Source organism: Lissotriton helveticus, chromosome 12 (genome assembly GCF_964261635.1).
Source record: "Lissotriton helveticus chromosome 12, aLisHel1.1, whole genome shotgun sequence".
NCBI classification, from domain to species: domain Eukaryota; kingdom Metazoa; phylum Chordata; class Amphibia; order Caudata; family Salamandridae; genus Lissotriton; species Lissotriton helveticus.
In genome coordinates this window covers 233,828,719-233,845,368 of record NC_136073.1, presented here as the reverse complement: position 1 = coordinate 233,845,368, position 16,650 = coordinate 233,828,719, and the positions used below count along the sequence as shown (strand labels likewise).

General features: G+C 47.4%; 1 protein-coding gene across 1 annotated transcript in view; it reads left to right on the top strand.

The window, feature by feature from the left end:
• Window positions 1-583: 583 nt before the first annotated feature.
• SNAI3 (snail family transcriptional repressor 3) overlaps window positions 584-16,650 on the top strand; it is a 37,359-nt gene continuing 21,292 nt past the window's right edge. The window contains exon 1 of the mRNA XM_078671582.1: window positions 584-1,728. Coding sequence (XP_078527708.1) covers window positions 1,653-1,728 — 76 coding nt within the window. The 5' untranslated portion in view covers window positions 584-1,652. The remainder of the gene's footprint in view (window positions 1,729-16,650) is intronic.

The window sequence follows — 16,650 nt, the reverse complement described above, 5'->3', positions numbered from 1 at the left end:
TTGCAATGACAGGGAGGGGGTGGAGGCTGGTAGAATAAAAAGACCTAGCCGGCCTTGACCAAGACAATGCAGCCTTACTATTCGGCACTCTTAACAGGCTATAAGTATAACCTTGGAGAGGGCACTTATTAATTTACCAATTCAGTAACACACACATTCTTCTGTCCTTGGTACTCCCACGTGATAACATGCTGCTACCTATCTTCAAAACGCATCAGAGTCTCGACGCGGAAAAGAAGCGCTATATACATTCAACTACCCGTCTTTTGAGGTGAGCGCCCCCACGTGGGAATAGACGCCCGCGCGCTTGTATAATCATATCGCAGTTCCCCGCTGAGTGGTCAGACATGTGCTACAGAGCGCGTGCAGCGTGGCCCAATGTTTACTTGAAGCGCGTGCCATAAAGTTAGCCAATCAAGTAGTGGACGCGCGCACCTGTTCCCTGGAGGGGCGGGGGCTCTCTGAAGCCGGACAGCGGAGACCGCGCCCAATGCACTTGTTCGCCTCTCACTGATTGGCCCGCTGGCGGCTTCATGCAAATGAGCTTTATTTGCACCTGATCCGCGGGGAATGTCCAGCTGTAGTAGCGCGAGCCGGCGGCAGAGCGTGGCACGCGCCGGTCACTGCAGCGTAGGGGGGGCTACTCCTGACTAGGAAGAGAGGAAAATCCCTAGAACTTGAGATACGAAAAAGCCAGCAAAGAGATAACCTCTAACAGTCGGCGATTTGGAGAACGTGACACCCAGGAGTCTTGAGAAGTAGAGGTCCTGGGAAACTCAGCACCCGGAAGACCCTAGAAAGCATAATTGCCGGGGCAGCCCCATCCGCTAGGGCACCTGAACCAACGCGTCATCCGGGAGGCCAGTGAAATCTCTGCACCTGGGCAAGCACTGCCACCTAGGCGCAAAAGCAAGTAGGGGGATTCTACAACTGGAGACTAGAGAGAGAATAATTAGCCGACCATTCAACAGAGAGAGGTACCTAAGAGGGTCCAGTGGAAACCCGGCACTAGAGCCATAGAAATGTAGAGCACGACCGCACCTAAGGAGAGGAAGGGGGGCGGAGGCTTTCTTGAAAGCAGCAGCAGCAGCACCCCATGGAGCTATAATACGCACATATATCCAAGACGCATCCCTGGCTCTCCTACCGGCCATAGGCGCCAAGACTCAATTGGGGGTGCAGCAGTAGTGGGAATATTAGCAGCCCCTCTGGGAGAGGCAGCAAGAGGGCACGCAATAGGAAACCAGCAGCATTCAGGGGGCTCTTTCTATAAACTGAAAGATATAACCGGGAGCAATCACACTATTGCAATTAATATCCCCCAGGAGAGAGGCTGGAAGTCTGTCCCCTTAGCACGGGGCATCACCAAAGCCACTCATAAGCATTAACGTCAACCGAAAGCATTTGGGCCACATTTGGCACCCTGCCACCCAAAGTTCAACAAGCCACATTAGTAAATACATACAATTAAAAAAAAGCCTTAAAGAAAAGCAGGAACACCCCGAAGAGCAGCTAGAAACCCTGAATACTTCACGAGCACCCACGGTCTGGGGGAGCCAGCACGCCAAGGTAAGGGGTGGGGTGAAAAGACCCGGTACCTGAGCTCCCAGAACCCAAGGAGCCAGCCTGCGACGAGTAGGCCCACTGGCACCATGCCCAGGTCCTTCTTGGTGAAGAAGGCCTCCAGCCACAAGATCCCCAACTACGGGCAACTGGAGACCCGGAGAGGTAAGGCAGTGTGGATGGGTCTGAATGCTTACTGGGGCAGGTTCCTGCCCTCGATAGGGTTACACAATGTATCCGTGTTATGGGCCCTCCTTGTTTTTTTTCCCCCCCAGCCCTGGGCTTTCCGATTACAAATCATTGTTATCTTCTGTTTAGTCTCATTGGAGCAAACGAAGACTACAGCTCCCAGAATGCACGGTTGTTTGCTGCAACTCTGGAATGCCTATAAGCGTTCTCTGTGCCATGAATCCTCTTGTATCTCTTTCTTGGGTACTTTTCTCTTAGTATGCCATGGTGCCTGGAAAGTACTTTTGCTGCGTTGTGTGACTCTGCTGATGAGCCTCGCACCTGTAAATTGCCGTGCGTCATCAGTGTGACAATAGTCCAGTTATGGCTTTTTTTAGGCATTCATTATCTTGGGATGAATTGGAGACTTCTGAAGGGTTGGGGCCCCGTGCGGCACAGAGGCCTGCATTACGTTCCTGATTTTGGGGGTTCCAGGGACAAACCTACCGCTGACAGAACTGCAGTACTGTCGGCGGTCTTCTTTTCACTTGTTCTCATCCTCCTGACATACAAAACACCTCCACAGATTTCAGTGACTTCACCCATTTCTCTAAGCTATATCACGCTCCAAAAATAGTTAATTCTCCATTCAATAATGCTGCAAGTAAAGGCAAATTATATAGGATAATGTGACATATTTTGTGGTAGAATTACTTCATTATTTTGTAATTTTTAAACTTTTTAAAACTGTCTAGGCGAAGGTTTCACCTCACTAGTACCAGTTTAACACCCACATGTTGTAATAGGCAACGGAAAAGTAACCAATCAACCTTTGTGACCATTGCACAGCAACACGTGTTACCGTGTTTATTTACTTTTGATCCATTTTAATTAGATTTTTTTTGTTAAAATCTGCAAATTATGCAGCAAGTGATGGATAATGTGGCAAACGTGGCAAATCTACAATTATGTAGAAAACAGCCGCAAAATCCCATAATTCCAGTTGCCCTGACGTTAATGAAGTCACCCTCTTTCTTATACGCCTGACTTAATTTTCGCTGGACAGTTGAGATGTATGGAACTGGTTCAGCCTTCCTTACACAAGGAACAAATTAAGCCATGAAGTTGCTATGCAAATTACACACACAAAGCGTGCGTTAGCAATGCAAGACACACATACACTCATCGTTTTGCTTTGCCTTTTTCCTGCAAATTAGTTAGACATTGAGTGGCCAAATGCAGTTTTAAGCCTTAGCAATGTTCTACTGGAGCATCCGTAAGCTTGAAGTTGCCGGCCATTGCTTAATTTGTGCTGGTGTTCACGGGCATTGGTTACTGGCACTCATTTTTGGGGACTGGGACTTATTTTTCATGATCTGACTTTGACCAAGAGAAAGAGGGAAATCCCGAAAAGGGAGAGAACCGGAGAAGTGTAGGAGCACCATGACAAAGCGAGAAAGCAGGGATGAAAAAGAACCTACTGGGGTGGAATAAATGGAGGGCAGCCTTTGTATATGCCAATTCTGGCTTTCAGCAGCGCCAGCGGCGAGCTCCTAAGAAAAGTTTGAGACCTTGCACTCTTTGCTTTAACACATTAAGCAATCAAACACCTTGGGTGACTGCTACACATGCAACGCAGGCATGCTTTCTCGAGCATTGTGAGAAAATATATCTCTGTCATAGTCTCTCCAATAGATTCATCAGCCGAATCATCGTTTTGGCCACCACATTTGTGGCATATTGATGCGTGACATGAGCTGCAAGTGGCCCCACCTCATCCATGCTGCACCAACAGATGAACTTCCAAGCATAGCCCAAGCCCTGTTTCTGAATTTGTGCCTATCACAGGCTGCCAGTGTCTATCTTTACATGTGATCCATGTGCTATGTGTGCACTCACATGCAATGTGGCATAATGCACTCACGAATGTAGAGAGATAAGGTTATACACTGCACATGTTTGCGCTCAACACCACTGCTGAAATACCCAGATAGGTTCAACGCAGCCCAGACATGCCACCTAGCCATCGCACCAAACAAAAACTACAGTAGCCGCCAGACAACAGGAATCTCACTGACCAATGAGACTTGTAAGAAAATGGTCCAGCCTGTATCCCCGCCTAACCTATACTATAATCCTTGCCTTGCTGCTCAGTTAATAATACACTGCTACCTAACCAGCTAACACAGCCACTGATGATCCTCTGGCAGTCGACTCCGATTATCATCCTTGTTGATCCAGTAGACACAATACAGTCCTACAAATGGGCCAGAACACAAATCCCCAGAGCACAAGTCAAGGGTGCAACAACTACAAATGTTAAACACTTTTGTGCTTTGTAGCCAGCTAAAGAACACCGGCAGGAAACCAATACACATGTACAGTAAGTTTGATGTTAAAAAATATACACTGCAAAAAGAACAATTGATGGATAGAATGCAGAACAATGTCATACATTCACCCCAGTGTAGAGATCTGGGCCTAAAAATCCATAGATATTTTGCTCACCATGCCATTCCAGTTTGGGCCCAGCCATATGCAAATCCGTCTTGACCCTGCACCCAATGGAAACAGTCCAACCCAAACTACCAGGCCAGGTCGCCCATAGACTAGAAACAAGCATCCTAGAACCGGTTTTGGGCTTTCAGCCCTCATCAGACAGGATGGCTTGACTCCAGTGGCATGGAGAGCACAGGACCCACGTCTGGGCATACCCGTCACACTCTGGGTGACAAATGCAAAAAGAACAATTGATGGACAGAATGCAGAAATAGTTCATACATTCACCCCAGTACAGAGATCTGGGCCTCAATGCATCATTTTTTTGCTCACCATGCCATTCTAGTTTGGACCCAGCCATTTGCAAAAATATACAGTCGGCACATTTTGTATAGTCTCTTTCAGCAGTTGTAAAATATAATTTACACGTTGCACATGCCTTATTAAAATTTTTTTTTACTTTCGGACTTTTCCAAACTCAGTTGCACCTTTCATGTGTGGAAAAACACAGATTTTTATAAAAACTAATAAAATGTCCTTTTTTACATGTAATTGTTTCTGTAAAACAGGCCCTTGACCTTTTAAGTAGGGATTAGAGTATAGCGTCACTTCTTGTGACTTTACTTCCTGTGTCGTCATTTATGAGTTGCACATGATTATTAGCCCCCACACTAGTTTAAGTCAACTTTATTTGGCTATAAAATAGCCATAAAAGCAACAATGTATACATAACAATACTGCATATAGCCAGGAGCACAAAAATACATTAGCCACTAATAAATATTAAGACATACAAACCTAATAAAATTAGCAGCAGACAATATCGTAATGAATCCACATTTTCCAAGGGTAATTAACTAAAATTGAGTAACATCATTCTAATGGCGTTTTCCTGGAGGATACCCCAGCTTGAAGAAACATAGCTACACAAAAACAGGATTAGTCATCAGTCTGGGTGCGTAAAAAAATCTTCGAGCAAACTGTACTACACCCCTTGCCCCCCGGCTGGCATAGCAAAGCAGTGCTAAGGGCACACCCCACTCTGAAATACACCCCCTCCCTGAACTTACAGATGCGACCATCTATGGCCTTCAAGTGCACAGTAAAGTGTCGGACATCTAATTGTCAAAGGTGATGGAAACACAAAATCTAACCCACTTCTTATAAATAAATGCCAGTGCCTTAATACCTACAACAAGGGGTGGTGAGGGACAGAGTCTCTGAATTAAGCAGAATGCTCTCACCCAGTCAAAGGATCAGGGCTAGATCCAACACCGTTTTTTAGCTCATTGCACCATCCCAGTTTCAGAACCTGGCTGTATGCAAATTAGTCTGTTCCTGTCCCAGTGCATGATGGGAACAGGGCAAACCAAACTACAAAAGCCAATTCTTACACTGGGTCTGCCCTGTTCCCATGATGCACTGGGCCAGGGACAGACTAATTTGCATACAGCCAGGTTCTGAAACTGGGATGGTGCAATGAGCTAAAAAACGGTGTTGGATCTAGCCCTGATCTCTTGACTGGGTGAGAGTACTCTGCTTAATTCAGAGACTCTGTCCATCACCACCCCTTGTTGTAAATAATTTTGTCCACCCTAAGCGTGGAAGGGTATACTCAGATGTGAGTCCCTTGCTCATTGCACCATCAGGATTCAAGCAAGTCGGGCTGAAGACGCCTGAAATGGCAGAAACCGGTCCCCGGAAGCTTGTTTCCTTCCCAGTGTAAGAATTGGCTTTTGTAGTCTGGTCTGCCCTATTCCCATGATGCACTGGGCCAGGGACAGACTAATTTGCATACAGCCAGGTTCTGAAACTGGGATGGTGCAATGAGCTAAAAAACGGTGTTGGATCTAGCCCTGATCTCTTGACTGGGTGAGAGTACTCTGCTTAATTCAGAGACTCTGTCCATCACCACCCCTTGTTGTAAATAATTTTGTCCACCCTAAGCGTGGAAGGGTATACTCAGATGTGAGTCCCTTGCTCATTGCACCATCAGGATTCAAGCAAGCCGGGCCGAAGACGCCTGAAATGGCAGAAACCGGTCCCCGGAAGCTTGTTTCCTTCCCAGTGTAAGAATTGGCTTTTGTAGTCTGGTCTGCCCTGTTCCCATGATGCACTGGGCCAGGGACAGACTAATTTGCATACAGCCAGGTTCTGAAACTGGGATGGTGCAATGAGCTAAAAAACGGTGTTGGATCTAGCCCTGATCTCTTGACTGGGTGAGAGTACTCTGCTTAATTCAGAGACTCTGTCCATCACCACCCTGTGTTGTAAATAATTTTGTCCACCCTAAGCGTGGAAGGGTATACTCAGATGTGAGTCCCTTGCTCATTGCACCATCAGGATTCAAGCAAGCCGGGCCGAAGACGCCTGAAATGGCAGAAACCGGTCCCCGGAAGCTTGTTTCCTTCCCAGTGTAAGAATTGGCTTTTGTAGTCTGGTCTGCCCTGTTCCCATGATGCACTGGGCCAGGGACAGACTAATTTGCATACAGCCAGGTTCTGAAACTGGGATGGTGCAATGAGCTAAAAAACGGTGTTGGATCTAGCCCTGATCTCTTGACTGGGTGAGAGTACTCTGCTTAATTCAGAGACTCTGTCCATCACCACCCCTTGTTGTAAATAATTTTGTCCACCCTAAGCGTGGAAGGGTATACTCAGATGTGAGTCCCTTGCTCATTGCACCATCAGGATTCAAGCAAGCTGGGCCGAAGACGCCTGAAATGGCAGAAACCGGTCCCCGGAAGCTTGTTTCCTTCCCAGTGTAAGAATTGGCTTTTGTAGTCTGGTCTGCCCTGTTCCCATGATGCACTGGGCCAGGGACAGACTAATTTGCATACAGCCAGGTTCTGAAACTGGGATGGTGCAATGAGCTAAAAAACGGTGTTGGATCTAGCCCTGATCTCGACTGGGTGAGAGTACTCTGCTTAATTCAGAGACTCTGTCCATCACCACCCCTTGTTGTAAATAAAAGTGCCTTAATAAGAGGTGTGGCGCCGCGGCCAGGGCGACTGACGCTGGAATCTGGGGACCACGGTTCGATCCCCGGCTCCGGCGGCAGGTTAGCCCAGCACCATGTGACTCTGGGCAATAGCTCGCTTAATCTTCCCGACGGCCCCCCAGCGCCTAGAGACCCTTACGGGTGATTGTGCGCTTTACAAATGTGGACTTTACTTTACTTTACTTTACTTTAATACCAACTTGGACAAACTCCAAATGGAACTAAAGGCAGCTAGTTGGTAAAGTAATGCTGGTCGACAGTGTGCACTCCCCTTCCTCATCCACCCTAAGAGAACTAGTGTAAAATGTCAGCTAGAACATCTGCCAGCCCAAGGCACATGACACAGCATGCAAACCACATCTGTAGCAGAGGAAGGCTTCTTATCTGCACATCCCGCTGGGCAGCGGCCAGCTCTACACCCTCTAGAAATCAGCCACGCGGCCATGTCCTATGGCCATTGACTCTGACACACTTTTCAGTGTCCAGTTTTGGTCACACAGCGGTTTGTTTTCTTTGAAGCCACACTCAAAAACATCACTGAACAGTTGCTTCGTTGCAAAGACCAGATCTAAACATACACTGCCATCATTACGGTACTCCATGATAAACCTAAGGGCTGTGGGGAAGGGCACCACAATACAAAGGCTGATGGCCTCGCATGCCTTTCATACCTGCATAACGCACACAACAACTTTGATGCACAATTTGGTCCTTCAAATTTTAGGACCCTTCTAATCTGTCATTTGAAATTAATTGTGTGTATTAGACGAAAGAAGGAACACCTTCAGTGCATAGTGTACACGTTTCAAGTAATGGAAATAAATAAATGGGACATTGTGCATACAGTATCTTTTTTTTTCTTTCAAATTGAGTTGCCAGCTCTACAGCAGGCACACACACTCACTAAGTGTTTCCACTAGCTGCATTATAAATTCATTGTGGCCTTCCCTGGTTATTTTGTTCCCCGTCTTGAAGGCTGCATGTGTAATTGACACCAGCAAAAGTTATGATCTGCTGCGAGGCGACAGGGCGTTGTGTATGCAGGACATTTGACTGACTGCTGGCCATCGGAACAACTTAGGGCACCATAGCTCCTGTCCAGGAAAAACATTGATGTGGGGAGAATATGAATGACCTCACACCAAGGGGAAAAAGCTCCCTTGTTGTGGGGGTCAATTATTTTTTGTTTATCAAAAACAAACTCCCACTTTTAAGATGGTGGTTCCTCTGAAAGTACTGAGATCACTGCTGGGCCGGAAGTGATGTCAGCACTCGGTCAGCGTGGTAAACGTAATGTCCTCCTTCACTAGGACTGATGGACAGCCACCTGCCAGGCTCTTAATTTAGGCACTTAGTATTGTGACATTTACATAGCACTTCATATCTCATTGTGGGGTGCAAGGCGCTTTTTCAGAAGAGCGGCACACTATGCCTTGGGAGTGCCTGGCTAGAAGAGTGCTGTATTTGTTGTCATCCTAAGTGGTAAGCATTTTGGTGTCCTGCATGAGTGACTGGAGAGGTGATGTTGTGTTGGGGTGCTGCACCTAGCAGTACGGAAGAGGAGGAAGTGTGAGAGAGGCGCACAAACTATTTTGTAATGAGCTGAAGAAGTATAATTCACTCTGCAGCCCCCATGTTGCCTTTCATGATTTCTATTGTACTAGAGGCAATGATTTACCTGGGTGGTCTGTAGCTGGTCATTGGCCTTGGAAGAGAAAAGTGAATACGCTGGATTTTGACTTGTTAGTTTTTAGTTCTCTTTAGTTGCATTGCTTATTTTCAGTGTGTGGTATGGCAACACAAGGCCTCTTCGAGAGCTGTGGCTGTTTGGAGCTTAGAGAGGAAAGACATGAATAGAGTAATTAAAAAATAACGCCTGTCCAGTGGAGACTGCCTGTGAAATCAGATCCGGAGTTCTATATTATTTACTGGTTGTGCTGAGTAATTTAAGGTATTTTCAGAACGTGCACAAAGGCATTGTTAGCTCATGAATTATTTTAAAGTTAGAAGAAGTGCCAATACCTAAAACTTTAAAAACAAGTTAGGATGTTGTCCATTTTACTTTCAACTTCTCATTATTTGGATTTTCTCTTTTTTGCCTTCCTTGCTGTGTCTTTTTGCCTTATTGGCTATTCAGCTTAACCCTTAAACCCCCTTCCCCCTCCCCCAAATCCATTTGCTCAAAGCATAGTCTTCTGTCCCCTCTGTCTAGGCGTTGACTGTCCCTGGGCTGCAGGGATGGGACAGGTGTTTGTTTGCTGTGTGGGTGACTCCTGCCTGAAGTGCAGCCTCCTTTGAACATTATCTGTTTGTTCAGTACACTGACCATGAGCACATGTTTGAGATTCACTCTACACCATTGTGTGTAATCCTCGGTGCTGGTGCTGAAGTGGGTAATGTGTTACTTGGGCTGGGGTAATTTCAGACGAACACAGAGGTTACTCGACAAGCAGCTGCCCTCTAAAAGATCAATGGCCATACGACTGACTCTGTTCTATCCCGCCAGCCTTTTGGATGTCAATCCTTTTCTGGTAAATGTCCCTATTTCTGCAGGTCAGCGTTTTACCAATAATTAACATAACTTAGAAGTGACACCTCTCCAGACACTAGACACAGACCCCAGCAAAAACTCTGCTGATGGCGTGAGTGTGTTCTTATTTTGCTATAGACTTTACACAGGGGTGTCCGATGAAAATGCTGCTCTAGAAGAGCCAGAGCGGGAAACATCCTTTACAACGCAACTTTTACTCCGCACTACCATTACGACGCAACTATTACAACGCAAGTCATTACAACGACTTGCGCTGGAGGGCGCTCTAGGATAGGGAATAGTTTAATTACTATCCAACACCTTCCCTACTATACACGGGGACTGGAGTTGGAATAGTAAATTAAACTATTCACTTTCCAGCGCCCCCCAACGCAAGTCGTTGTAACGACTTGCGTTGTAAAAGTTGCATCGTAATGGCACGCGGAGTGAAAGCATGCGTTGTAATGTCATACATCCGCCAGAGCGATGGCACATTTACTGGATTTCCATTGACCAAATTATTCCACTTAAGATTGGTTAAATGTCAGCTTTGCTCTTGTAGACATCCTGAAAATATCAATGTAACTTATGGAAGAGGGTATTTTATTCCTTATAACACAGGGTACCGCTATTACCCTTTTCTTAAAAAAAAAAAAATCTTTGGGTTTCTTGCTCCCTGTGAATGAGTATGTAATGCACAATGTCTACTTCACTTTGAGTATACCAATATACAGCTAATAATTTGTTGGAACAACGTACTATATTCAGTGTAATGTAAGTCACTTTCAAAGATCAGCATAGTTAATCTAATGTGTTGACCGGGAAAGAGTCTTCCTTTTATGAAATTAAGTATAGCTATTGAAAACAGAATAAAATGCTGCCATATTTTTCTCCTTTCTACCAATGATGGTGCATTTCAGGAAAGCCAGTTCTCTTTTTCTCTGAGCAGCTAAATCATTTTCTTGTTACAGTTGAGTACTGATGTCACGTCTGAACTCGAATAGGAAAGTATTTTTGTATACCTGGATTGTAGACACCCATGTAATCTATTCAAAATAAGTGTGTCCCAAGCTGCAAATTAGCTTCCACCTTTGCAGACCATCATAAAGAAAGACGTAAGGCTTTGGAATCCTGTTGTGGGCGACTAGATTCCTTAATCCTACTCTCTTTTCCCTCCCACACAGTTATATCACTCGTAAATATTTTGCACAAGCAGGTTAACTGTTGGGAGGATAATCAATCATGACCTAAAGGTGTAATGTTGAACAGCGTCAGAGGAATGCACATGCTTTTTGGTTCTCACCTGAAACCGTGTGCATGCGCCGTCGCTTGCGATGAACCTTTAAACAAAAAAAAACTTTAAGAAGGCGCTGTTAGCCTGGCAATTTCTCACCATTTGATGGGTTCATTGTCGCTCTTGTTTTCTTTCTCTTCATTGGTGAGTGTGTTGTTGCCCAGGTTGGCTTCACGTCGTCCCCGTGTTTTCATTTTCTTCCCTGGAGCATGGATCAAGTACTGATTGATTTCTTGAGTAGTATTCTTCCGCACTGCTGCCCTTGAATTGTGTCCCTTTTAAAAATATATATTTTTGGTATTTTAGTTTGAGTGTGTATTCTTTGTTTGTATGCTCCTTTGTTCACGCTGCTATGCCACTCTGTCATTTTTTAGCTGCTTTTTATGCCATTTCATCTAGGATTCACCGCTCCCTTCACTCGTTGTTTGCTTTCCAGACTTTTCAGAACTTATCATTCAATTAAGCCGCTTTTCTCTGGCCAGTCATATAACAGACCGTGCTTTTTACATTTGAAAACAGTTACATGTTGCAGAATTCACTAAGGGTGCGTTTGTTTATGCCCTATGACTCATCCTTGTTGTCCCATTCTGTGTAATGCTGCCTTCCTTTCCAATTTTGGAAACCCAACGTAAGTTCATGATTTGTAAATTGTACCAACCGGTGATATTGGCGCTTGCCTAAATGCATCTGTATGCACATTGTTAGCTGGTAATAGGTGTACATCTCAATAACACACCAAACCATACTCATACCGTTCCATACTATACAATAACAGATCATAACATACTATATTATCCCTTTATCTATACAAACCCCTGAGCACAAAAGTCACCCTTTCCATCTACCCACGACATAACCCGTATCTGACTTTCTCTACTCACCCTAAAACCCTTGTCACCCTCACCTAACTTTTTCTCTATTTGCCTGTGAGCCCTCAAGTCACCCTTCTCTCCCTTTACCTCTACCCCACCCTGAGCCCCCAAGTCACCCTCACCTCTTCTTACCTCTGCCCCACCCTCAAGTTATCCTCATCTCCCTTTACCCACCACTGAACCCTCAATTCACACTCACCTACTTTTCCCTCTATTCACCACCGAACCCTCAAGTTACATCCCCTCCATTTACCTATACCCACCCCTCAGTCCTCAAGTCACCCTCATCTCCCTTTACCTCTACCTACCCATGAACCCTCAAGTCACCATCACCTCCCTTCATCCACTCCAGAACCTTCAATCCCCTCAGTCCTCAAGTCACCCTCATCTCCCTTTACCTCTACCTACCCATGAACCCTCAAGTCACCATCACCTCCCTTCATCCACTCCAGAACCTTCAATCCCCTCAGTCCTCAAGTCACCCTCATCTCCCTTTACCTCTACCTACCCATGAACCCTCAAGTCACCATCACCTCCCTTCATCCACTCCAGAACCTTCAATCAATCAATCAATCATGACATTTGTATAGCACGCTACTCACCCGGAAGGGTCTCAAGGCGCTGGGGGAGAGGGGTGCGTTACTGCTCGAACAGCCAGGTCTTGAGTTGTTTCCTGAAGGAGAGATGGTCCTGGGTCAGCCGAAGGTGGATGGGGAGGGAGTTCCAAGTCTTGGCTGCCAGGTAGGAGAAGGATCTTCCTCCGGCGGTGGCTCTGCGGATGCGTGGTACGGCAGCGAGGGCGAGGCTGGTCGATCGTAGCTGGCGGGTGGTCGTGTAGAAGGTCAGGCGGTCGTTGAGGTACCTGGGGCCCAGGTCACGGAGAGCCTTGTGTGCGTGGGTGAGGAGCCTGAACGTGATCCTCTTGCTGACGGGGAGCCAGTGCAGGTCTCTCAGGTGGCCGGAGATGTGGCTGTGTCGGGGGATGTTGAGGATGAGTCGTGCGGAGGCGTCCTGGATGCGTTGGAGTCTTTTTTTAAGTTTGGCTGTGGTTCCGGCGTAGAGGGTGTTCCCGTAGTCCAGTCGGCTGGTGACGAGTGCCTGGATGACGGTCTTCCTGGACTCGGTGGGGATCCATCGGAAGATCTTACGGAGCATACGCAGGGTGTTGAAGCACGATGAGGAGACGGCGTTGACTTGTCTGGTCATCGAGAGGGAGGAGTCCAGGATGAAGCCCAGGTTGCGTGCGTGGTCCGTTGGCTTGGGAGTGGTGCCCAGGGCAGGGGGCCACCAGGAGTCGTCCCAGGCGGAGGGCGATGATCCCAGGATGAGGACTTCCATCTTGTTTGAGTTCAGTTTCAGGTCCTTCAAGTCCCCCTCAGCTTCCTTCGCCTCTACCCACCCCTAAACCCTAAAAATCACTTTTATTAACTTACAAAGTATGTTATTTAAAAATAAAACACCTGCATAGAACTTACTTGTTTGGTAAAGGCTGTTCCCACGCAGGCATGACACAATGTTTTGGGAGCAGTGTTGGTTGCTTTATTTCCTTCAGTATGTTTGACCGATACATCTCCTTTTTGACAGTTTGCCCCCATCCTCCCACGCCCTATACTTTAGATCTCACCTTGGAGATCACATACTCTGTCGCTTTCAAGACTGTTCATTTAAGGGTATTAGAGCCCAACCATTGGTTAGCTTCCTAATCACTCTGATTTCCTTATGTCAGCAAATGCCGCCTGTACTTCTTCGTATCTTTGTCCCTACCGTGGAGCATGGCTCAAGCACTGCTTCCTCTGTGCAGTGTCCTTACACTGCTTCCCTTTTTTAAAGGTACTTTTTTACCTTCTACTTTCATGCCCTTCCTACACACATTGTTGCTTGCCAATTCCCCTACCATCCTCCTGCGTCGTTGCTTGTCTGGTCCACCCCATCCCCATTGTTGCTTGCTCCCTCCACACACCACCATCTCCCTCTTCGTTGCTGGCCTCCTCCTGTTCTGCCTGGAGAAAAAGTACCCAAAGGTAACACCAACAGGTGTCAAGATGCTACAAAGATGCAATCCGCACTCCTCCACTCCCTATTCTGCATGGCCTTTTTGGTGCTGTCTTCATGCCTGGCGAAAACGGTGAACTTCAGTGTAATGTTGCCTCCTTGCCCACACACTATGCACTGAGCCTCTGTACGTTGTATAACTTCTTTATTCAACTTATCATAAAGCAATGTGAGCGTTAGGGCGCCGAGCGTCTGCACTGCTCTCGCTCCGGTCGCCAACTGCCGTTATCCCGGTTCGCGCCTTTCACCAATGTCCTCTTGCGCATGCGCGCACCCCACGCTCCAGTCTATAGCGTGACGCGTCATCGCGTACACGCTCATAGACTAGAGCGCACACTACATATCTCCCCTTTTTACAGAAAACAAAACAACCTTTCCCCAACTCTCACTGTGTGTCCATAGTCCCCAAATGTGTCTCTGGAGGGCCTCAGGTTTGGCAATGCCTATGGCTAGTGTCCACTCAATTCAAAGTCTCTATATCGAGAGGGCACAGTGACTGCCCTGCCACTACGGGTGTGTCTTACCGGCATGTTCTCTTCCACCTCTCTCTCTCCTCTCGATCTCTCTCCATCTTTCTGATCTCCACTATGCACTACACCGGCCGGTGTAGTGTCTCTGGCGGTAGACGCTGTGCTGGGAATTTCCGCCTCACTGTCCTCTCCTGCTCCATCGGGCAGGACTTCAGCGTCGTGCTCTGTTTGAGGTCTGGCTTCTTGGGAATCCACTTGTATCTCTATCTCCTCGTGCTTGGGCCACACAACTATCTTGTTGACTCTGGCCATGCGGTCTTGAGACCACACCCTGCCGTCGCTGAGGAGGGCTGCCCTGCCTCGCACCTCCTTGACCTGTAAGGGCTGGCTATACTTGCTTTCGCCTTTCTTTTGTAGGGTAGGGAGTTTGACCCTGACCCATTCTCCTTCTTCCAGCTCTGTCCCTTTCGCATTGCGACGTTTATCATAGTGTGCGGCATAGATCTTCTGGGCCTTCTCCAAGTTGTGCTGAACCACCGCAGGGGACCATTTGCTGGTGATGGTCTTCTCCCTCCACACTACGTTGTCTCGGGTGAACGGGTGTCGTCCTCTTAGCACTTGGAATGGACTGTACCCCACGGCCGTGGGGGTGATCCTGTAGGCCCACAGCATACTCATCACTTCGGTCTCCTAGTCCTTTCCCTGCGTGATGGCTGCCTGTATGGAGCCCATTAGCACGCGGTTGAACCGCTCCACTTGACCATTGCATGCTGGGTGATAGACGGCCGTGTGTTTTGACTCAATCCCATTCCTCCTCATAAACCTAATCCATTTGTCTGAGACAAACTGCGGCCCATTGTCACTGAGGATATATTTGGGGATACCTTCTCTTAGGAACACCGTCGTCAGGAATTTCAGTATCGTGTCCGTATCCATGGACTCTTGGATGTCCACTTCAGGCCATTTGGAATACTTGTCTATTACCACACATAAATACTTGTTGACCCCTTTACTGTCCAGGACCGGCCCTAGTATGTCGATGGCCACGTTCTCCCAGGGGCTCTGCGGAGTGTCAAACTTCCCCAAGGCTGGTCGGAGTGGTCTTAGCACTTTGTCCGCTCCTTGGCACTGGCCACACTCCCTCACTTGCCTTTCTATGTGGACATCCATGCCTGGCCACCAATACATCTGCTTGACACGTGCCTTGGTCTTCACAATACCCAGGTGTCCTTCGTGAAGTTGTGTTAGCAACCTGGATATCAGTGATTCTGGTGGTACGACCCTCTCACCTCTGTAAATGAAAATTCCCGAGTCACTTAGGGACAGTTCCTCTCTCATTTCGTAGAACCTCCGTACTCCTTCGGTGAGCTTCCTTTTGTCAGGCCAGCCCGACGTCAAATGTCTCTTTATCTCCACCTTTTCCACGTCCTGCTCATAGGCAGCCGCCCATTCCTGGATACTTATCGTCGTCTCATGGTCTTCCATGCTGGCCACCATCTCTTCCCTATCCGGGGCCTCCTCCGGCGCCTCTTCCATCGCCGCAGCCCTGCTGAGGTAATCTGCAACCCTGTTTTGCGTGCCTGGTAGGTACTCCACATCATAGGTGTAATCGAGTAGCTTAAGAGTAATTTTTGCTATTCTCGGGGTCGCTGTCTCATGGCCCGAGGACGTCAAGACTTTGATCAGGGGTTTATGATCGGTCTGAAGCTTGAATCTTGTGCCCCAAATGAACTGCCGGAACTTGCCCATGGCCCAGGTGACCGCCAACATCTCTTTTTCAATGACGCTGTACCTTTGTTCCGTCGGGGACAGCGCGCGTGAAGCAAAGCTGATCGTTTCGGTAGATCCATCCTCCCTCACCTGTGCCAGAACCGCTCCTAAGCCCTTATCACTGGCATCTGTAGTCACTATGGTCTTGCCCGAGGGGACATACCCTTGCAGTGGAACAGCATGGCTGATGCAGTCTTTTATCGTGTCAAATTCCACTTGCGCTTCTGAGTCCCACTCAAACTTCGTCTTGTCTCTGATGAGTTGCCTCATTCTGTATGTCCTGGTGGCGAAGTGCCTCACAAACTTGCTATAATACTCGGCCATTCCAAGGAATGACCGCACTTCCTCCTTGGTGCTAGGAGCTTTGGCATTCCTGATGGCCTTCACATTTTGTTCCTTGGGTGATATTCCCAGCGTGCCGATCTCATGACC